The sequence below is a fragment of the Bubalus bubalis genome, chromosome 3 (assembly GCF_019923935.1).
Source record: "Bubalus bubalis isolate 160015118507 breed Murrah chromosome 3, NDDB_SH_1, whole genome shotgun sequence".
NCBI lineage: Eukaryota > Metazoa > Chordata > Mammalia > Artiodactyla > Bovidae > Bubalus > Bubalus bubalis.
Genome location: NC_059159.1, coordinates 100,473,176 through 100,497,751, shown reverse-complemented (window position 1 = coordinate 100,497,751; position 24,576 = coordinate 100,473,176). Strand labels below are relative to the sequence as shown.

The following is a 24,576-nucleotide window of genomic DNA, read 5'->3' as shown; positions in this document are numbered from 1 at the left end:
AGGCAGGTTGATTCCTCCAGTTCCATTTTTCTTTCTCAAGATTGCTTTGGCTATTCGAGCTTTTTTGTATTTCCATACAAATTGTGAAATTATTTGTTCTAGATCTGTGAAAAATACTGTTGGTAGCTTGATGGGGATTGCATTGGATCTACAGATTGCTTTGGGTAGTATACTCATTTTCACTATATTGATTCTTCTGATCCATGAACTTGGTATATTTCTCCATCTATTTGTGTCATCTTTGATTTCTTTCATCAGTGTTTTATAGTTTTTATATATAGGTCTTTTGTTTCTTTAGGTAGATATGTTCCTAAGTATTTTATTCTTTTCATTGCAATGGTGAATGGAATTGTTTCCTTAATTTCTCTTTCTGTTAGTGTATAGGAATGCAAGGGATTTCTGTGTGTTGATTTTATATCCTGCAACTTTACTATAGTCATTGATTAACTCTAGTAATTTTCTGGTGGAGTCTTTAGGGTTTTCTATGTAGAGGATCATGTCATCTGCAAACAGTGAGAGTTTTACTTCTTTTCCAATCTGGATTCCTTTTATTTCTTTTTCTTCTCTGATTGCTGTGGCTAAAACTTCCAAAACTATGTTGAATAGTAGTGGTGAGAGTGGGCACCTTTGTCTTGTTCCTGACTTTAGGGCAAATGCTTTCAATTTTTCACCATTGAGGATAATGTTTACAGTGGGTTTATCATATATGGCTTTTATTATGTTGAGATATGTTCCTTCTATGTCTGCTTTCTGCTTTTTTTTTTTTAATCATAAATGAATGTTGAATTTTGTCAAAGGCTTTCTCTGCATCTATTGAGATAATCATATGGTTTTTATTTTTCAATTTGTTAATGTGGTGTATCACATTGATTGATTGGTGAATATTGAAGAATCCTTGCATCCTGGGATAAAGCCCACTTGGTCATGATGTATGATCTTTTTAATGTGTTGTTGGATCCTGATTGCTAGAATTTTGTTAAGGATTTTTGCATCTATGTTCATCAGTGATATTGGCCTGTAATTTTCTTTTTTTGTGGCATATTTGTCAGGTTTTGGTATTAGGGTGATGGTGGCCTCATAGAATGAGTTTGGATGTTTACCTTCCTCTGCAATTTTCTGGAAGAGTTTGAATAGGATAGGTGTTAGTTCTTCTCTAAGTTTTTGGTAGAATTCACCTGTGAAGCCATCTGGTCCTGGGCTTTTGTTTGTTGGCAGGTTTTTTATTACAGCTTCAATTTCTGTGCTTGTGATGGGTCTGTTAAGGTTTTCTATTTCTTCCTGGTTCAGTTTTGAAAAGTTATACTTTTCTAAGAATTTGTCCATTTCTTCCAAGTTGTCCATTTTATTGACATACAGTTTCTGATAGTAGTCTCTTATGATCCTTTGTATTTCTGTGTTGTTTGTTGTGATTTCTCCATTTTAATTTCTAATTTTGTTGATTTGATTCTTCTCTCCCCACTGCCCTTTTTTTTGATGAGTCTGGCTAATGGTTTGTCAATTTTATTTATCTTCTCAAAGAACCAGCTTTTAACTTTGTTGATTTTGGCTGTGGTCTTCTTTGTTTCTTTTGCATTTATTTCTGCCCTAATTTTTAAGATTTCTTTCCTTCTACTAACCCTGGGGTTCTTCATTTCTTCTTTTTCTTGTTGCTTTAGATGTAGAGTTAGGTTATTTATTTGATTTCTCTCCTGTTTCTTGAGGTAGGCCTGTATTGCTATGAACCTTCCCCTTAGCACTGCTTTTACTGAGTCCCATAGGTTTTGGTTGTTGTGTTTTCATTTTCATTTGTTTCTATGCATAGTTTGATTTCTTTTTTGATTTCTTCTGTTATTTGTTGGTTATTCAGAAGTGTGTTGTTTAGCCTCCATATGTTTGTATTTTTAATAGTTTTTTTCCTGTAGTTGACATCTTACTGCATTGTGATCAGAAAAAATGCTTGAGATGACTTCAGTTTTTTTGAATTTACCAAGGTTAGATTTATGGCCCAGGATGTGATCTATCTTGGAGAAGGTTCCTTGTGCACTTGAGAAAAAGGTGAAATTCATTGTTTTAGGGTGAAATGTCCAATAGATATCAATTAGGTCTAACTGGTCCATTGTATCATTTAAAGTTTGTGTTTCTTTGCTAATTTTCTGTTTAGTTGATCTATCCATAGGTGTGAGTGGGGTATTAAAGTCTCCCACTATTATTGTGTTATTGTTAATTTTCCCTTTCATACCTGTTAGCATTTGCCTTACATATTGCAGTGCTCCTATGTTGGGTGTATATATATTTGTAATTGTTATATTTTCTTTTTGGTTTGATCCTTTGATCATTATGTAGTGTCCTTGTCTCTTTTCACAGCCTTTACTTCAAAGTCTATTTTATCTGATATGACTATCGCTACTCCTGCTTTCTTTTGGTCTCCATTTGCATGAAGTATCTTTTTCCAGCCCTTCACTTTTAGTCTGTATGTGTCCCTTGTTTTGAGGTGGGTTTCTTGTAGACAGCATATATAGGGTTTTGTTTTTGTATCCATTCAGCCGGTCTTTGTCTTTCGGTTGGGGCATTCAACCTGTTTACATTTAAGGTAATTATTGATAAGTATGATGCCATTGCCATTTACTTTGTTGTTGTGGGTTCAAGTTTATAGACCTTTTCTGTGTTGTCTGTCTAGAGAAAATCCTTTAGCATTTGTTGAAGAGCTGGTTTGGTGGTGCTGAATTCTCTGAGCTTTTGCTTGTCTGTAAAGCTTTTGACTTCTCCTTCATATTTGAATGAGATCCTTGCTATGTACAGTAATCTCAGTTGTAGGTTTTTCTCTTTCATCACTTTAAGTATGTCCTGCCATTCCCTTCTGACTTGAAGAGTTTCCATTGAAAGATCAGCTGTTATCTTCATGAGGATCCCCTTGTGAGTTATTGTTTTTCCCTTGCTGCTTTTAATATTTGTTCTTTGTGTTTGATCTTTGTTAATTTGATTAATATGTGTCTTGTGGTGTTTTGCCTTGGGTTTATCCTGTTTGGGACTCTCTGGGTTTCTTGGACTTGGATGGCTATTTCCTTTCCCATTTTAGGGAAGTTTTCAACTATTATCTCCTCAAGTATTTTCTCATGGCCTTTCTTTTTGTCATCTTCTTCTGGGACTCCTATGATTCAAATGTTGGGGTGTTTAACATTGTCCCAGAGATCTCTGAGGTTGTCCTCATTTCTTTTGATTCTTTTTTCTTCTCTGGTCCATTTATTTCTACCATTCTTTCTTCCACCTCATTTATCCTATCTTCCGCCTCATGTATTCTACTGTTGGTTCCCTCCAGAGTGCTTTTGATCTCAGTTATTGCATTATTCGTTATTGATTGACTCTTTTTTTATTTCTTCTAGGTCCTTGTTAAACTTTTTTTGCATCTTCTCAATCCTTGTCTCCAGACTATTTATCTGAAATTCCATTTTGTTTTCAAGATTTTGGAACCTTTTTACTATCATTATTCTGAATTCTTTTTCAGGTAAACTCCTTATCTCCCCCTGTTGTTTGGTTTGGTGGGCTTTTATCATGTTCCTTTACCTGGTGAATACTTCTCTGCCTTTTCATCTTGTTTAGGTTGCTGTGTTTGGGGTGGCCTTTCTGTATGCTGGAAGTTTGTGGTTCCTCTTTATTATGGAGGTTCCTCCCTGTGGGTGGGGTTGGATGAGTGACTTGTCAAGGTTTCCTGGTTAGGGAAGCTTGCATCGGTGTTCTGCTGGGTGGAGCTGGATCTCTTCTCTCTGGAGTACAATAAAGTGTTCAGTAAAAAGTTTTGAGGTGTCTGTGGGTTTGGTATGACTTTTGGCTGCCTGTGATTTTGTGCTCAGGGTTATGTTCCTGCATTGTTGGGGAATTATCTTGGTATGTCTTGCTCTGAAACTTTTTGACTGTTGGGTGGAGCTTGGTTTCAGTGTAGGTATGAGGCTTTTGGATGAGCTCTTGTCAATTAATGTTACCTGGAGTCAGGAGTTTTCTGTATTCTCAAGTTTTGGATTTAAGCCTCCTGCCTCTGGCTTTCAGTCTTATTCTTACAGTAGCCTCAAGACTTCTCCATCCATATAGCACTGATGATAAAACATCTAGGTTAATGGTGAAAAGATTCTCCACAGTGGGGGACACCCAGAGAGGTTCACAGAGTTACATGGAGAAGAGAAGAGGGAGGAGGGTGATAGAGGTGGCCAGGAGGAGAAGAGGGGGAATTAAAAGGGGAGAGAGCAATCTAGCCAGTAATCAATTCCCTATTTGCTCTCCACAGTCTGGAACATTCAGAGTGGTTCACGGAGTTCCATAGAGAAAAGAAGAGGGAGGAAGGAGATAGAGGTGACCAGAAGGAGAGGAGTGGAGTCAAAAGAAGCATGACTAATCTAGCCTGTGATCATTTCCCTAAGTGTTCTCCACAGCTGGGAACACCCTAGGAGATTCACAGAGTTAAGTAGAGAAGAGAAGGGGGAGGGAGGAGATAGAGGTGACCTGTGGGAGAAAAAGGAGCATCAAAAGGGGAGAGAGCAATCAAGCCAGTAATCATACTCCTAAGTAAAAATGGGTACTGAAGATTGGATTCTTTAATGTACAGAATAGATAACAAATACCACAATGTAAAGATTAAAAATCTAGAGTAGAGGTTAGACTCTCAAAATTACAGTATTAAAAAAAAGCAAAATTTCAAAAGTTATTAAAAAATATATATATATGAAATGTGCTTTAAAAATAGGGTCTTTTTTTTTTTTTTGCAAGGTAATAGGTTTTAAAAATGAAAATTAAAGGAGTAATAAAGAACTTAAAAATTAAAAAAAAATTTAAATTAAAAAATGATAATAGTAAAATACATCTAGGAATTTCTCTGGGTCTGTTGAGGGCAGTGTGGGGTCAGTTCAGTTTTAGATAGTTCCTTGTTCCAGCTTATACTTCTTCTCAAGGTCTATAGGTCCCTTCCAGTGTAGCGTGTGCTAACTACAGGGTTTTAATCTGTTGGACCTGTCACTTCCAAAACGATTCCTTCTTCTTTATTTCAGCTTCCTCTGTTTGGAAGTCTCTTCAGTATGTAACTTCCACCCTGACACAAGGGGGCGAAGGTGGTCATTTATTTAGGCTGACTTGTTCAGTTGTGCTGCAGGGAAGGAGGAACACTGCAATATCACTGGCATGTGTGGGGAGTGCTCACAGTGTCTGGCCCACACTGGGTTTGCCCCAGCTCAAGGCGTGTGTGCTTTTTTGGTCTACACTGCTCAAGCTCCAGGTTGCTCTGCAGGGGAACTGTCTAAGGCGGGCCCTGGGTTGTGTGCACTTCCCATTTCTAAGCCGCTCAGGTTCAGGTTCTCAGGTACTCCACAAAGGTACAGACTCGGTTGGGCCTGTGTTTTGTGCCCTTACGAGGTCCGACCAGCTCGGGTGATCAGGTGCTTGGGGAGCGCGCTCTCCCCAGGTGGGGCGGTGCGTCTTATCACCTCCCCGTCCCAGTCGCTTGATTTCCTGGGTGCACAGCAGGAGTGCAGTCTCAGGTGTGCCGTGTGTCTCCTCTGGGGAGTTGATCTCTGGATGCGACCCTCCTGGTGGATGTCAACCATCCAGGGTCCCAGGAAGACTTGGTTAGCAACTGGGAGCTTGCTTGCAGTTTGGTAGAGGATGCCCCTTGCCTTCTGGCTCTGCCTGTTGCCTGCCTGCCTCCCTGCCTCTGGCGGGAGATGAGCCAGTCTGCTGCCGGCTAGCTCTCCTCTAGTATTTGCACAGTCCTTTGTTCTTTGAGCAGGCCTGGCAGTGCCTTAGGTTAGAGTTTTTTGTGGGAAAGTTCTCTCTCTCTATTTCCTCTCTTTTTTCTTTCTCTGGCAGTCCCATGGTTTGGGTTGCTATCTCAGGTTAGTGCCCTAAGATTGCCCTCAGGGCATTCAGGCCCTGTCCTTACCCTGAGCAATGCAGCCTGCACCTTCCTGTTCAGTCCCTGCTTGCTGGTGGCGGATGTGAGTGTCTGGGCTACTTCCTCCCTGGGAGTTTCAGTTAAGTGTGTAATCTGTGGGTTTTATTTATTTATTTTTTCCTCCCAGTTATGTTGCCCTCTGAGATTTCCAAAACTCCCCACAGACCCACCAGTGAGAGGGTTTCCTGGTGTTTGGAAACTTCTCCTCTTTTAGGACTCCTTCCCCGGGAAGGGTCTCCATCCCTAACTCTTTTGTCTCTCTTTTTATCTTTTATATTTTGTCCTGCCTCCTTTCGAAGACATTGGGCTGCCTTTCTGGGTGCCTCGTGTCCTCCACCAGTGTTCAGAAGTTGTTCTATGGTATTTGCACAGTGTTCAGATGGTCTTTCGATGAATTTGTGGGGGAGAAAGTGTTCTTCCTGTCCTGTTCCTCTGCCATTTTAATATGTATATTCTTCTTTGACACTACACAAAATTTGACACAAGGTGGTTTTTTAAAGACTAGTTGCAACGTGCAATCTGAATCCCATCAGTGATCCTTTTGTTCTCTTTTAAACTGAAAATTTATTGATCTATCTTGCACTTTGGCTGTTCTACACATGTGTGGTTTTGTAACGTCATATATTGGTAAACAAAGAGATGTGTCATATTGGTATTTTTATACTATTAAAAAAAGTATATTTGTTATTATCACCATCAATTCTATTAGAAATAGCTTTAATTATTGGGAAGTTGTCTAGCTCACATAAGTGGATACACATTTTTGGAAGTTGTAATTTTGACTTAGAAGCTTTAATTTCACCACTGTCAAAAAATATTATCAGTAGTTTTTTTTTCAAATTAAAATGACAGCTTTCTTTGTTCACTTTCATGAAAATTCCTTCCAGATACCCAAATGTGAATTACCATAGATTGTCTGTTAATCATTTGTTCAAGTAACAATGGTATTCCATGAAAAAGGCAGGTCATTCAGCGTGTGATTCAATTATTTGTCCATTACCTTTTCCCATGATAACCATTGAACTACAGTATACAGCCAGAGTACTTTATGCATACATCCCATTTTATCACAAATTTAATAAAATTGATAGATGTATTTTTTCTTCATCAAGACATTGATGAGAACTCCCTCACCCTCAACTACAAATTTGAGATAATCGAGTATATTATGACTACATTGGAGCCCCTGCCTTAACTCAAGCTAAGGCACCAACAGTTTTACCCTTCATTGCTCCTGTGTCACCATTAAAAATATCAACAGGGTGACACAGGCAAATAACATGTTATGTTATTGTGCACATATTTTTGACTGTACAGACCACATGAAATTGTGCCGTGTATCTCCTAGACCTTGCTGTGAGAGACTTGTGCTGTGAGAGCTGCCGTTACTCTTGTTAGCGCTTCTTTTTTTCTTGTTGAGAATACAGTTGGGAAAGAAAGGAGTCTTATGCTGGTAACATTTTCACAGATTTCACAAACTTTGATGCATTTGCACCAAGGGATCTTTCCTTTGCACCACTCTTTTTGTTTGTACAGCAAACTGTGGCTTTCAACATGAGACTCAGAGCTTCTGAATGTTGCTATGCTGGTATATATGCATATGTTAAAAAAGAGGTAATTATGGTGATAAAAAACATTGGATTCATTAAATGTGTATAGTGTCCATGTCCTTGTATGTTTAATATCTGCCCTGTCCTCCTCTTTTGTGAAGGTGTTGTGAGAAGTAATTTGATATTTTAAAAATCTAAAAATCTGTGAAACTGTACTGTCTATTTTTATTGCCCGACATCTTATAGTGCATCATATAGTGAGGTAAATATTAATATATACAAGTGAGATCACAGTGTAACTTTAGAGTTTCATTAGTCAATTATAGTTGAAGATGAGGAGGAAAGGAAATTCCTAGGCGTACAATGCCAAATGATCAGAATATTTAAAAACTACAATGGAAAAACATTCTCCCACTTCTGTATATTGGAAGATAAGAAGTATCTTTTTTAAAAAGCAAGTGGATGAAGGTGCACTAAAAAGAGACCAGAAATAGGAGTGGTGTTTAGAGACTGAAAGGGAAGATTTTCTTTTGGAATTGTGTGATGATGAGAGTATTTAAATATCCTGAAGTACTTTTCCCCCCAGAATATTTAGGAGTTTTCTTCCCAGAATATTTATGAATATCATGAGTCAGGGAAAGGCAAGAATCAAGGTTAGTCTATGCTTGAACAATGCCTTGGTTCAAAGGTAGGTGAGAATTCTTGGATATAGAAGAGGGATGAATAATTTGATGAGGTAATTTCAGAAAGATAAAATACTTACCTTCAAAAATGTGCCAATGTGTTTAACTTTTTAAACTAAGTTAAAATTTGTATAATCATCATCATATACTTATGATTAAGTGTAGTCTCTTTTTCCCCCCTCCCATAAAATATTGCAGGATAGAGTTGGCAAACAGATTATATGAAAAATAAGATGACTGGATGGATTATACATAATATATGTATTATATATCATTGTAGAGTTTATAAAGAATTTTAATACTTTGGAGCTTAAAAAGAAATTTTACCTTCTCTATTTCATTTCAATATAAAAAAGAAAAAAAAAACCTGAAGTAGGTGAGAAAGCCATGATCACCATGAAAATCTACTTTACAGAAAGCCACAGCCCTTCTGAATCAGAGTTTGAATTTCAAGTTAGGTCTCTGAGGAGTTCCCTGGTGGTCCAGTGGTTAGGACTTGGTGATTTCACTGCTGGGTTCCTGGGTCCTTGGGTCCAATCCCTGGTCGATGAACTAAGATCCCGCAAGCCTCATGGAGTGGCCTTAAACAAACAAACAAACAAAAACGAAGTCTCTGAACTGACAGTTCCTGTATTGGGGGCTGCATAGCGTCATTGCTAGGCAGCTCTTAATTCGCAGGATTCCATAGTTACGGTGTTCTCTGCATACTGTGGCCCAGAGAGCATCCAAACAGAAGACAGATGCTCTTTGGGCCAGAGTATGACCTCATTTGGGAGATGGACAGCTGTGGAGCAGGGTCTTCCACCAGGTCAGTTTGAGGTTTGAGGACAAGCTCAAGGTGTGTCAGGCTGTCCTAGATCAAGTCTTGCCAGAGGCCGTGGCACACACATTCCTGTTTTCTGGCTCCATTGTTGAGAATTGTTCTTTTCTCCTACTTCTTGTTCATTTTCCCAAGGCTTTTAGGAATTAAATAGAATTTTATTCATCCCTAAAACTATTTTGAGAACTCATCATATCAACCAAGTCGAGCTGAATGAATAAGAGCATCATTCATCTTGTTAATTTCGGTCTTTTATAATAAAACAAGTGATGTGATAAATTTATTGTGAACCAATAAGTGGAATCCAAGTTATTCAAGCCCAAGGATTTTGCTTGTTTGTTTAGCTCTCATGTTTAGTGTATATTAGTCATTAAATGCAATGTTATTTCAAGTTCCTAGTTAACTTTTACTCACATCTTTGATTTGTCAAAGTTTACTCTTCACAGTAAATCTGCTGTTATATATTATAAGGAAACAGAGGTGGAAACATTTAACATCAGATAACTTTTATTTCAGATGTAGGCAATGTTTTGTTTCAAACATTGTCCCTGACTGAACGTTAAGCATTTCTATTGTGTATAATAGTAATAATAAGGATAATACCACCACCACCACAGAAACAGGAACAGGATTGTTCCGTTTTGCTTCAGTTGGCATTTGATGTTTTTAGAGTTATTTTCAGCCTCATTTAGCCCTTCCTACTTTTCCACTTCAGCAAATCCACTTTGACTTTTTTTTTTTTTAACACAGGTAAGTCACCAGGGCAAGGGCAGGAGCTCTTTAGATCATGGGAATACCCCTTCTGGGACTTGAAGACATTGCTTTACAGTATTTATTAGCAGCACTGAGACAGCTACTGGAGAGGAAGTTTAGAGTGTGTCACAGCTGTGAACATTAAGTACTAGATGTGGCTGTGGTTGCTGCCATTGTTTTGATACACTGTCCTCTGCTATAAGCATGAGGAATTTTTTCTCATAACCTATTATATCTTTTTGTATTTTTCTGGCCTTCTATAAAATTTTGTAAAATGACATTTTTGTGGAATGGATCTCTGCCCCTATCATGTTAACAGATACACATACTTAAAGAGATTTGACCCTCTGGGGTATCATATTGAACAAATGAGATTTGGCTTAGGTATTGTCTTTTATATCCATGTAATGGTACTATATTTCTTGGCACATAATAGTCAGTCTGTAAATGGTATTTGTCATGAATTTTGAATAAAAGTTAATTAAATGAAATAAAATTAATAATTTTAAATTAAATCATCTGCTGTATTAGGCCAGGGAACTAAAAATATTGGTAAGGCAGATAGTGGCTAGTGAATTCCTGTGCTAGCTGAAAGATAATCTTGCACATATTAAAACTCTTACCCTGGGAGGTATCAGGGTACCACAAGAAACAAGAAGTTGTGGAGCTGAGAGGAGGGGTGAGGATAGGGAAGGTGTGGAAAGTGGGTTGGTTTGTCTGGCTCTCAAATCAGAGGTAGTGCTCAATGATGAGGAGGATGCCAATTTCATTTCTGGTTTCCACTCCCACATTAATATCACAGGTACTTTGGAATGTGTACGTCTTTTATGATCAAGGTAATTGTTTCTCACTGAGTACCCTGCTCACAGTTCATGTATTGCTGAAGCCTGGCTTGGAGAATTTTGAGCATTACTTTACTAGCGTGTGAGATGAGTGCAATTATGTGGTAGTGTGAGCATTCTTTGGCATTGCTTTTCTTTGGGACTGGAATGAAAACTGACCTTTTCCAGTTGTGTGGCCACTGATGAGTTTTCCAGATTTGCTGACATATTGAATGTAGCACTTTCACAGCAGCATCTTTTAGGATTTGAAATAGCTCAACTGGAATTCCATCACCTCCAATAGCTTTGTTCGTAATGATGCTTCCTAAGGCACACTTGACTTCACAAGTCAAATTGCCAACATCTGCTGGATCATCGAAAAAGCAAGAGAGTTCCAGAAAAAGATCTATTTCTGCTTTATTGACTATGCCAAAGCCTTTAACTGTGTGGATCACAATAAACTGTGGAAAATTATGAAGGAGATGGGAATACCAGACCACCTGACCTGCCTCTTGAAAAACCTGTATGCAGGTCAGGAAGCAACAGTTGGAACTGCACATGGAACAACAGACTGGTTCCAAATAGGAAAAGGAGTACGTCAAGGCTGTATATTGTCACCCTGCATATTTAACTTCTGTGAAGAGTACATCATGAGAAAAGCTGGCCTGGAAGAAACACAAGCTGGAATCAAGATTGCCGGGATAAATATCAATAACCTCAGATATGCAGATGATACCACCCTTATGTCAGAAAGTGAAGAAGAACTAAAGAGTCTCTTGATGAAAGTGAAAGAGGAGAGTGAACAAGTTGGCTTAAAGCTCAACATTCAGAAAACGAAGATCATGGCATCCGGTCCCATTCATGGCAAATAGATGGGGAAACAGTGGCTGACTTTATTTTTTGGGGCTCTAAAATCACTGCAGATGTTGATTGCAGCCATGAAATTAAAAGACGCTTACTCCTTGAAAGGAAAGTTATGACCAACCTAGACAGCATATTCAAAAGCAGAGACATTACTTTGTCAACAAAGGCTGTCTAGTCAAGGCTATGGTTTTTCCTGTGGTCATGTATGCATGTAAGAGTTGGACTATAAAGAAAGCTGAGTGCCAAAGAATTGATGCTTTTGAAGTGTGGTGTTGGAGAAGACTCTTGAGAGAGTCCCTTGGACTGCAAGGAGATCCAACCAGTCCATTCTGAAGGAGATCAGCCCTGGGATTTCTTTGGAAGGAATGACGCTAAAGCTGAAACTCCAGTACTTTGGCCACCTGATGCGAAGAGCTGACTCATTGGAAAAGACCCTGCTGCTGGGAAATATTGAGGGCAGGAGGAGAAGGGGACGACAGAGGATGCGATAGTTGGATGCCATCACCGACTCAATGGACATGGGTTTGGGTAGACTCTGGGAGTTGGTGATGGACAGGGAGGCCTGGTGTGCTGAGGTTCATGGGGTTGCAAAAGAGTCGGACACGACTGAGCAACTGAACCGAACTGAACTGATCCTGCTCACTGTGTTTTCATGCCCTTTCTCTTCAGAGTTGCCTGAGGTTCCATCGATTGAGGAAGAAGTGGAAGAAACCGAGTCTTGGGCAAAGCCTCTGGTTCACCTTTGGCAGACGAAGTCCCCAAACTTTGTGGCCGAGCAAGAGTATAACACAGCCATGGGCAGAATGGAGCCACACTGTGCCATTTGTGCTCTGCTCATGCCCTACTACAAGGTAGCTGGCGGGAGGGGCCCCTGCCCACGTTTCTTTTCACTGTAGCACTTTCTGTGTGGCTGTAAAAACACAGGTGAATTATTGTAGTTAGTATGCACACGGTGAAGAAAACATTAGTTCTTCTGTAGCTAATGACCATCATAGAGCATCAAACAGAATTCCTGCGTGCCACTTGAGAGACTTTTCTTTAACAGTGCTTTATCATTTTTGAATGTCTTAATTTATTTCATTCAATGGTTAATTCCAACCTTTCTTTCTATCCACTTCACCAAGAAACACAGACCTTAAAGCTTCAAAATATTAGAAGCTTGCAGAGAGAGAACTTAGACCTAGTCTCTGCTTTATGTTTGAAAATATTACTCTCAATCATATAAATGTCAGCTCTGGGCTCACATTTGAAATACGTCTCTTCATCTTTCCATGTAGAACATGCAAAAGACACAGCAGGACTCAGTGCAAACCAAATTGTCCAGTTTATCCCCATCAGCCAGCTATTCATCATATTATTTTCAGATGTCATGTCATATATATTATGCCCAAAGCATCTTAGATCACAGAGGGCCACATTCTTCAGCACTAACACAAAGAAAATGATCTTTAGGAATCTGGTAAGGGTAGAACTCAGAGAAGGCAATGGCACCCCACTCCAGTATTCTTGCCTGGAAAATCCCATGGATGGAGGAGCCTTGGTGGACTGCAGTCCATGGAGTCAGACATGACAGCGACTTCACTTTTACTTTTCACTTTCATGCATTGGAGAAGGAAATGGCAACCCACTCCAGTGTTCTTGCCTGGAGAATCCCAGGGATGGCGGAGCCTGGTGGGCTGCCGTCTATGGGGTCGCACAGAGTCAGACATGACTGAAGCAACTTAGCAGCAGCAGCAGCAAGGGTAGAACTACTAGGTCTGTTTTAAGATACAATATTATAAAGTGTATTGATGTAAATATTGTGTTCTGGATTATATTTTCACTAATAGAATCAGAAATATTCTATTCAAGATCACATTGCTCTTAAAGTTCCACATGAAGTAATTCTGTTCAGACATTTCAGAGCATAAAAATGCATAATGTGCCATATTCTCAGAACTTTGTAAATAGAGGAAATAGTTCATTCATCTGAATGAGACATTAGGGAGTGATTAACTGTATTTTTATTTCCCATTTATTGGTAAATTTCTATGTTTTCTTGAAAAATTTACCTTTGTTTTGATTCTTATTTCTGTATCATAATCTGCCTGCATATTTCCCTAATGATTAAAAAAATTCCAACTAAAATTATAAGATTTGGGGAAATTTATTAACATAAGGTTTCTGGGATAAGGTAGTTCATTAATTATATTCAAATAAACAATGAATATCTTATATTTTGATGAGAGATGACAATTTTGTTTGCATATTATGCCTTGTTATCTGATGTCATTTGCTAGTTGTTTCTGTCTTGCTGTTTTAAAACTTTGTGATGAGACAAAAACCTTCAAAAACTCTCTAAATACTGTCATACAAATTAAAACTGAGGTCTTTGAAGAGTCTCCTTCAGGTGTAACCAGGTAAGATTCTTCAGTAAATCAAATCAGATCTATTAACCTAGTGCAAATAAAGAAGCAAAAAAAGTTCATCAGAAGGATCATTGCTTCTCATGAACTTTGTCTTTAAGAACATAATTTTAGTAGCTCATCCCTTTCTGTAACAGTGGACATATAGAATCTCCTTTTGTTCCTTCAGCTTAGCTTCTGGATGGGAATCTGGGGAGCAGAGGTGATAGCTGGAGGACAAGGACAAGAAGAAACAATACAGAAGTGGAAAATTAGTAAATGAAATAGCTCTTCGTGGATCTATCCAAAGCAAGTGATTCGAGCTCCTTTCTGTATTTTTTGCTCATTTGCAAATATTGTGTTTTTCAGCCAGATAGCAGCAATGAAGAAAATGATTCTAGATGGGAGACAAAATTAGATGAAGTGGTGACTTCAGGAGGAAAGACTAAGCCCCTCATTCCAGAGATGTGTTTTATTTATAGTGAAGAAAATATAGAATATTCTCCACCTAATGCCTTCCTGGAAGAGGATGGAACAAGCCTTCTGATTTCCTGTGCAAAGTGTCGCGTACGGGTTCATGCAAGTAAATGAGTCTATCAGTCATTAATCACTGGCTTTTTAGTGCTTCACATAGTCTTGATTTCTCACCCCTCTGCAGCCTGTCAAATCTATCACAGTGAACTGTTGGCATCATTAATGATTAGATCATTGTTTCTCATATTTCTTCTAATGAAAGTATGAAAGGTATAATCGTCCTTTTTTGTATTTTATGTGGTATCAGTGGGGAACAGGTCTGATGGTTTGTTTTTTTGGGGTCCCCATGTGGAGTCACCATGGGACTCCTTTCACATGCTTGAATTTTACTTAAGATATAGTTTATAAAACCTTAATTTTAGTCTCTTATGTTGATTCATCACTATTTTCCTTTGTAAGTTTTAAAAAGAATGAGTATTCTTTTGGTGATTTGGGGAATTGTTGTTAAATTTAATTCCTGAGTTAAAATTTTATTCTTTGTAAGAGTAGGGAGATCTTCATTGCCTTTTGGGGAAAACAGTCCTTCGAGTTGTTTTCCCCCAGGACTGAGATTGTTAGGCTCTATACCTGTCTCAATTAGCTATTTTCACATAATTGCGTTAATGGCAAATACATTTTTATAGATTAATCTGTCATCTAAACCCTCTAAAATGTATAAAATGGATCAGTTATACATTGCAATTGTATTTTAAAGCATTTTAGTATTCAAGCTCTTACCAAGTCACATGTTTTATTAACATTCTTAGGTATGGTGTGAGTCTGTCAATGGGTATGAATGATTTATAATATATGTATTACATTCTGTATTTACCCCACAGTAATACCAGTCTTATATTCAGGTTCAAATTGCCTGGCTATCAAGCATTTATTTATTAGATACTTTCAGCTTCCCCACAGGATTTGAACATGTGTTTGAAATATAATTATATAAAACTTCTTATTTACTTCATCAGTCTGTAAGACACTCAGTACATACACACACACACACACACACACACACACATTCACTCTACACGGTTATATGTATATGAGAGGCATAGCATCATTTTACAAACAAGTTAGGATTTAATCTTGACTCTAGAATGCACTAACTGTGCAACTTAGTCATAATATTTTATGAACATGTGCTTGAACTAAACATTTTATGATCTTGGTTAACTATTATAGGCTTTTCTTTGGGTAATTACATTTCTGTTATTTTCCCTTCCCAAGTCAAATTTTATAGAAATTTGATATTAAAAATTACTTCTTTAAATTCTATTCATTTCAAAGCCCTCTTTTTTCAGGAAGCCAGAGTAACACATGTTTGTTGGAGCCATATAATTGCTACATATATCATGTATTTACATCATCAGCCATCTCTTTAAATTGTTGAGTCAGGCAGGTACTGAATAGACAAGTAAAATCGAACACATCTCTTCATCACCAACCGTGAATTATGTATCCTTTGTCCGTATCACTGAAATTAAAGCTAATTAAATGTAATTTTTGAAGTGTAGTTTTAAATTACATTAATTTTATGCATATAATTTTATGTTCAGAAATATTTTGTTTAAGTTTATTTATTGTACCATTTTAAAACTTCTCCAAACTTTGCTTCATAAATTGCAGCTTACTTTGAAATATGTTTTATATGAGTAAAGGACTAGACCTGAAAGTTTAGAGATTTTATTATTGCCCATTCAAGTATTATCATTAGTATTCTTTATGATATTCTTTATGATAACTAGTGTGAGCATTGGTAACTGTTTAGATGCCTACTCTCATGCTTCCTGGCAGTGATATCCTGTTAATATAAGGTGTGAGAACCAAAAGTGTCTCTGAGCCAGCCTTGTTTATGTTTTGTTCTAAGCAGTGAGAATCAAAAATGGTATGGTAGGTTGTTGCTCTGATTTTATTTATTCAGTGGCTAAAATGTGTCATATTCACAAAATACAAAAGGCTTAATTAATGGATCCATACTATTATTTTGTAGGTTGTTATGGAATCCCTTCTCATGAGATCTGTGATGGATGGCTATGTGCCCGGTGCAAGAGAAATGCATGGACAGCAGTAAGTGGCTTATTCATTCCATCCATTGTGGGTCCGTTTAAATCTAGTGGTACATGTACTTTTGTGTGCAGTTTCACCCTTCCCTGTTTTTCTAGTCTTCTATTTCCAAATCATCCTACTGAATATCTCTGTATCTACTGTGGAAATGTTAAATACATTTCTAGAAATCACTCTCTGCTCAGGAACCTACAGAGGCTAGCAGTTTTTTAGAGCATGTCCAAAATACTGCTTCACGTTCTTTGCCAGCTTGGTTTTGCAGTTCTAGAAAATGAGTATTCTGAGTGACAGTGAAGATGGGAATCTCTAGGGACCTCTGAGGAAACCATTCTCATTCACAACTATTCCACTAGCGTGAGCTCTTCCCTGTTTATTCATTTATACATTCATACTTTAGCAAATTTTAAAGTGTTCTGTGCTAAACATTGCTGTGAACTTGAGACAGAAACTACAACACCAAATTATTCTCTGTTTGGGAAACACAGATTTCTCTTCACCTAAACTGTTTTCCCTGAAGATACTATAGAAACTTTAGCTTACACCCAAGCATTGCACTCCATTCCATTAATCTACCAGTTCACTCATTTTACAGTTTGATTATGTGTTGCCTTAATTTTTCTTAAAAATTCTCTTTCAAGATGTATCAGAACGTTGTTGAAGGTGGAGACCGGTCAGATCTCAAGACTGTATCCCTCATTCTTGATCTCATAACAGATGCTCAGCTTCGTTTTGATTATAATAGTAGCCTTTGCTTTATTCCTTAATGATCTCTAATGACAATGGATTAGATTTCCTTGCAGCCAAAGTTAAAACCCTGAGGCGGAATGTAAAGACCATGTTTTGCATGATGAAAATTTATGTCATGATTATATATGTTTAGCTCTCAGTGTGGAAATAGACATATGGTAACTATAAACTAAAGGCATCTGTAAGAGTGACTTTCTGTATGATTTTATTGCTGGCATTCACTTTGGATAGTGAGGGGAAAGCAGGGGAAAATAGGGACCATCTTTATAGTCCAGATAATCTGATCTATGTGGTATTAGAGGTAATATCTCCAACTTAAGAATTCTTTCCATTAGTGGGCCCAGATAACATTTTGATACTTCATTTGGTTGATCATTATATTAACAAAAACTGTATAACTGCACAGCATCTGTAAAACAGCCAGGAAGTCCTGCTGTAATATATATATTCAGGTCTTGTTTACCATGCTGGTTCTATTCCTATTATATGAGCCAAAGCAAAGTCTTGTAGAGTCAGTTTTGTTGATGATGTCCCCTCTTTCACCCTGAAGTGTAGATTTAGAATTTAGAGCTACTCTAATTCAGTTCACCAAGGCATGAAGAATTCTCTGTTCCATTTGCAGTTACTGCTTGGCTCCCATGCTCACACACCAAGCAGTCCTGTTACCCCAAGGTACCATTGTCCTTTGCATGGCAGTGCCAGGGCTAGGCCTCAGTCAGCCACCCTGATTCCAAGACTGCTTCTTAGCAATTATGTTGTTTTCCTTTAGCATGTCTTCAGAAGGAAATACTTAGATTAATCACTCTCTGCAACTGATTTAAAGCATATTTCTATTAATCTTAACCTCTCTGTACCCTGAGAAAATACAGTGTGCCTTTTGTATTTTAATATTGACACCGTGTAAATCTCTCTTAATTTGCGGTAAAGACAGGAGCTCTTGAATACAACTTTGCATGGATTTTTTTCAGACCTACATAATTTCTTAGCTCTAATTGGAAATGATCTAAATTCACAATGGGCCAATTATCATTATTATTATTATTTTTCAGTTTATCCATTCTGAGTGAATGTTGTCCTTGAAGCTCTATTTCTAAATTTTTCTCTTGAGAAATAATTGAATTTCATTTTAAGCATTGCAGAGAAGTAACTGATATATTCTGGCTTTAACATCCTTATTTAGTATGGCATTGAGTGTTGCAATATTTATATTTTACTAAGCACTTAAGTATGATTCTTTGGGTTTTGTGGCTGGAATGGTTGCATTTGGGAAGTACACTTAGACCTGTCTTCTTAGGAACCAATCTAATACTGTCAGTTTTAGGTTCCAGAGGAGCATTGGATCTCCTTTTGGATGGAAGCTCTAAAAGAACCTAATAGAAATCTAACAGTGCGGCTGAAGTCAAATGATATTTCAATCCTGGCTTTTAGTTCACTAACTCTGATTACTAAGTGTTTCCTGGGATTTTCTGTTTTAAACATAGTTTGTGAAAGTAAGGCTTATTCATCATGAATACAAATGACTCCAGTAACATATTTTACTTGAGATATGTGTTTATACAACAAATGTGATTGTTTCAGTTAATTATATTTCCTTTAATGATTATTGCTTTGAAAATCTTACAGGTAAGAAGAGGGTACCTGAAACACCTTATATTTATTTTCATAAGGTGTGTGTGGGAATCGTATGTGATAGTTCTATTTTTTAAAGATCAAAAAATAAAAATTAAAGGTTAAAAAGAGCACCTGTTGATGGACAAATGGATAAAAAAAAGTGTCTCTATACACACACACACAAACACATTCACACATGCACACATACGTACAATGATTATTATTCCTCCATAAAAAAAGGAAATTCTATTGTTTTGTTACAACTTGGGTGAAACTGGAGGGTGTTATTCTAAGTGGAATAAGTCAGAAATATACAAACACTGTATGCTTTCCATTTACATGTGGAATTAAAAAAAAAAAAGGCAAAGCAACAACAACAGAAATACAAACCTGAGCTCATAGATACAGAGCATATTTTGGTAATTGCCATGGGCTGGGGGAACGAGGGAAATGAGTGAAGGTGTCAAAGAGTACACACTTCAATTACAAATACATTCTGAGTGTGTAATGTACGGCATGATGACTATAGTTAACAGTGCTTAATTAGATACTTGAAAGTTGCCAAGAAAGTAGATCTTAAATGTTCTCACCACACACACACACACACACAACAAAGGTATTTAATGTGAAGTGATGGATGTGTTAACTAACCTTATTATGGTGATGATTTCTCAATATAGAGATATATCATGTTATCACATTGTACAACTTAAACTTATACAATAAGTCAATTATATTTCAATAAAACAGGAGAAAAAGAGGGAAACTATAATAGTAACTATATCATATAAGTAAGTATCAATTATTTACACTTTCAAAGTAAAGGCATCATAAGGTTTATTTCAGCAAATCCAGGCCATAAATAAATGAATAACTAGCTAACTAACTGAAGTCATACATTAACAGGTAGTTGGGGTTGGTAGTTGCAGATGTGCCGGAATTAGTGTTCACAGACCAGCTGTCTTTTTATTTACCAGTTCTAAGGAATGGAAGTCATGTGGGCCAAACTGCTCTGCTAGCTTTTCAGTAACTGAAGACCAGAACTTTGTCTCATTTCTCTATAATACTCCTAATACCTGGTGTACTGTTGGATCATTTCTGAACTTACAGAGCCTTTATCTGTGACCTTCAGCATTCTCATCATTTCCCGAAGTCTTGGTTTAGTCCTCAGTGTATTTGATTTTGCTTTTTTTTTGATTTGATTTGATTTGATTTGATTCTTTTTTTTTTACTTTATCCACTTGTATCAATTAAAATAAGAAACAAAAGACTATATTGCAGCCTTAACTGTATGTAGTAGAGAAAAAGATAACTTACAAATTTTGAATTACACCCTAACTTGGATTATAGAATCCTGGCTCTATGCCCAAATTCAAGTGAAACAAAATGAAACAGTTAAATTCCCCAAATACCTGTCTTTTGTGACATAAGGTTATAGCTCTCATAGTTCTAATTAAATATCATTGCTCTGTGCCTGTTTGTCGTATTTCAGTACTGCTCAGATAAATAGACCTGTGTGGAAGCTGTACATGCATTTATGTAATAAATGTTACATTTATGTAATAAATGTTAAGCTTATAACCCAGCTTTATTAGAATGTTTTATTTTCAGCTCTGTTTTGTTTCCAGCTCTTTTGTGACTATGTGATTCATTTTGGAGCAGTTTGTACTCCTTCATTATAGTAGCACTTTAGAGCATATTCTAAACATTACCAAGTTCTGTTTTTAGGTGTTGAATGTCAACACTCTGATTCTGGAATGTGTTTCTAGTTATTTTGAATATTAATTTGTATCTGATTACTTTTGACCTAAATTACTAGAGTTTATGTCTAATCTGTTCATCAGCTTCCATTTTATAGTGAGTAAGTTACCACTAATTAAAAACATAATATTCGCACTGTAAAAATGCTGAATATGTATTGCTTTCTTTCAAGGTTTTTTCCCCCCACCATTTTCTTTTTTATTCCTACTTTGAAAAATTTTTTTTAATTCTGAGTATTTCTGTGAAATACCTGAATTCTGTGTTAGAGCTTCACTTCTAGTTATGAAGGAGGATGTTAGTTAAATGTGTGGATTGAACTGATAATCTGAATACTTTTATCCTAAACAGTAATAATTCATGTGCTTAATACTCTGTAGAGTATTAAGAGGTAGTATGCTAATAACTACAGAAGGATTTTCTATGCTATCTTCTAAAAGATTTATATTATTGAACTCTAAAGAACAAACTATAAGCAGGTTAAGAGGTTAAACTTTAGGGATAGTATAGCTCTTTGGTGGTTGTTTCTCTCCAGGAAATTTAGATGTTTCTTTTGAGGTAGGGGGAATGTGAGGTTTTGTTTTAGTGGTGTAAATGGGAGTGGAAGTTGCATGGGAAAATTGGTAATTTATATCATGGAAAGTTGTGTCATACTCAGGTTTATGACTTTGACAAATCATGAGTTGTCAGTCTTCTGTCCATGGTAGCTTTAAGCCAGTGCTCTTGTTTTTCAGTGTCAGTGAAAATTTCCAGTGTCTTTTGTGCTATGTCTTACTAGGGAGCTTTTTAAATTACCTTATATAATTCTTGCAGGGCAAGGCAGGGTAGACATAGTAACTCACATACCTGAAATCTAAAATCTTAATTAGAGGAAGATTTAAAAGCAATGTAATGAGAAGGTTCGATTAGAGACAACTATCTAAGGCCTCTTCTGACCTGGAAATCCTTTGATTCTGTGTTGTTTTGTATTTCCATTTTGCTTTAATTAGTTTTCCTTAAGAATTGGGCACCTTCATGAAATCTAAATTTGTTTCTGTACTTCTTAACCTGGTCAAAGGTGATGAGTTACAGAAAAGTACAGGAGTTGAAGTGACATTGGTAATTATTGGCTGGATCAGTGTAATTTTTATATGCTCAAGGAAACTTTCATTTTTTAAAAAAAGTGACTTCAAGGCCTTACTGTAATTTTATTTGGATTATGCAATATGCATTATCTTCTGGATAATGCATATTATGCATTATGTATTGTCTTCTGGATTTCTTTTTATTTCAATATATCCCTTTACTCTTAATTTAGAAGAATTTGTTTAAATATGTTTATTTGAATGTAATACAGCAGAATACACAGTTGCATATTCTTGAATAGATAATGCCATGGTATGAAAAGGTACATTTTAAAATGAAAAAGTTAAAAAAAAAAAAACCTTAAAAAAATTCTGTATAATGAAATAGTAAACTAGGTTGCTGTTGTAGTTTAGTCATTTAGTCATGTCCAACTCTTTGCCACCCCATATAATTAGGACTTCCCTATCCAGGATGTACTCTGGGCTTCCCTGTCCTTCAGTGTCTCTTGGAGTTTGCTCAAACTCATGTCCATTGAATTGGTGATGCCATCCAACCATCTCATCCTCTGTCACCTGCTTGTCCTCCTGCCCTCAATCTTTCCCAGCATCAGGGTCTTTTCCAGTGGGTTGGCTCTTTGCATCAGGCGGCTAAGGTACTGGAACTTCAGCTTCAGCATCAGTCCTTCCAATGAATATCCAATAATATCCTTTAGGATGGACTGGTTTGATCTCCTTGCTGTCCAAGGGACTCTCAAGGGTCCTTTCCACCACCACAGTTCAAAAGCATCAATTCTTCGGTGCTCAGTCTTCTTTATGGTCTAACTCTTACCTCCATACATGACCAATGGAAAAACCATAGCTTTGACTATATGGTCCTTTGTCATGCAATCTTGACTCCAGTTTGTGCTTCACCCAGCCCAAAATTTTGCTTGATGTACTCTGCATATAAATTAAATAAGCAGGTGACAATATACAGCCTTGACGTACTCCTTTCCCAATTTTGAACCAGTCTTTTGTTCCATGTCTGGTTCTAACTATTGCCTCTTGATCTGTATACAGGTTTCTCAGGAGACAGGTATAACAGACCACCTTCTCAGGTAAGGTGTAGATTATTGTAATCCACACAGTTAAAAGCTTATTGTAGTCAGTGAAGCAGAAGTAGATGTTTTTCTGAAATTCCCTTACTTTTTCTGTGATCCAATGGATGTTGGCAATTTGACCTCTGGTTCCTCTGCCTTTTCTAAATCAAGCTTGTACATCTGGAAGTTCTTGGTTCACATCCTGTTGAAGTCTAGCTTGAAGGATTTTGAGCATTACCTTGCTAACATATGAAATGACCTCTACTGTACGGCAGATTGAACATTGTTTGGCCTTGCCCTTCTTGGGATTGGAATGAAAACTGGCCTTTTCCAGTTCTGTGGTCACTGCTGAGTTTCCAAATTTGCTGGCACATTGAATGCAGCACTTTAGCAGCATCATTTTTTAGGATTTGAAATAGCTCATCTGGGATTCCACCACCCTCACTAGCTTGTTCGTGGCAATGCTTCCTAAGGCTCACTTGACTTCACCCTCCAGGATATCTGGCTTTAGGTGAGTGATCACACCATCATGATTATCCGGGTCATTAAGACCTTCTTGTACAGTATTTCTCTGTATTCTTGTCACACATTTATTATTTATTTAAGAGCATTTATTCTCTGTACAATAACAAAGTTGCATTATATATTATAAACAGCATAGATAGCATTCTGCTTTTTTTTCTTCAAAATAGTTTTAAGAAATCAAAAAGTAAATACGAAATAAGTTTTCACCTTGGTCACATATCTTTTCACTTTATTTTGCTTATTTGTTTATTTGTTTTTTTAATGGAGTAAAAGATATGAGCAAGCTGTACCTTGATGATCATTTGGTATTAGCATTTTCTTTCTTCTTACAAAGAGTGGAATATACAATTGCAGTGATTAAAAACATTTTAGTGTCTGTTTATTTATTCTTATTGCTTGATTGTAAATAAGTGGCATCTATAGATTGAGTAATGGTTGCAATTCATGCCCTCCAAGGCTTAGACATAGCTATTGTTTTGGCTTTTGAAAGAAAGTGAAGTGTTTTCTCTTCATGAGTCATAATCACCAAGTTAAAATCTGGAAGTACCTGAGGTAGTGGTCTTTCAACCACCCACCCCCATAATGTTGCTAAAGCTTGTGAACTAAAAAAAAAAAAAAAAGTCTTTTCACTTGTTCAAAAGTATTTGTTTATCTGAACTCTTAATCCTGGAATATACCATACTCTTAAATCTCAACTGTTAAGGCTCAGGTAAAACTGATTAACTTCTTGGAAAGTTGGTAGGTCATCTTTGGGACCCATGAAGTCCCCCTGTTAAATCTGAAGGCAGTGCTTTCTCTTCTCTCTCTCTGACATGGGAGTTTTCTTAGGATGGTGATCACTAAAGAAAATATATGTCGTTGAGAATGATTTTACCATATTCCATAATACAACCATTATTTCTCCTGTCCCACTCCTTAGATAAGATTAGTGTTATAGGAACTTAACCTGGCAGTCCAGTGATTGACCCCATGCTCTCAATGCAGGGAACATGGCTTCAGTCCCTGTTTGGGGAACTACGATCCCACATGCCACACAGCACTGCCAAAAAAAGAAAAAATGGTGGTACTGATAATAGATGTTAGAATTGCCCATCATTTGGCTCTTAGAAGTCTTGTGTTTAAAAAAGAAAAAAAAGTAGTTCCATTTAAAAATTTTTGACTTACAAATTCAGAATAGTTGTTGATCTAAATATAATCTACTTTAAGTAGCAAGGATACTAGCTTCCAATTTCCCTAGCTTCCAAAAAATTTAATGCTGACAGAGACTGTACATTTCTTGATCTATCTCAGAAGTCTCATTTTACAGATACTAAGTCAGGGGTTTGAGAGAGTAAGTCCTTTGCCCAGGCTCTGCATTCTATATGGTAAGAGAGCCCAGACTCGTGGTACTCATGCCTCTAGATTCCCAGGCCCAGAATCTTTT

General features: G+C 37.0%; 1 protein-coding gene across 8 annotated transcripts in view; it reads left to right on the top strand.

The window, feature by feature from the left end:
• KDM4C (lysine demethylase 4C) overlaps window positions 1–24,576 on the top strand; it is a 407,208-nt gene that overhangs the window by 237,615 nt on the left and 145,017 nt on the right. For all 8 annotated transcript variants that reach the window (XM_025281534.3, XM_044939894.2, XM_006076447.4 and 5 more), the window contains 3 exons: window positions 12,072–12,253; window positions 14,156–14,369; window positions 16,296–16,372. In XM_025281534.3, coding sequence (XP_025137319.3) covers window positions 12,072–12,253; window positions 14,156–14,369; window positions 16,296–16,372 — 473 coding nt within the window. The remainder of the gene's footprint in view (window positions 1–12,071; window positions 12,254–14,155; window positions 14,370–16,295; window positions 16,373–24,576) is intronic.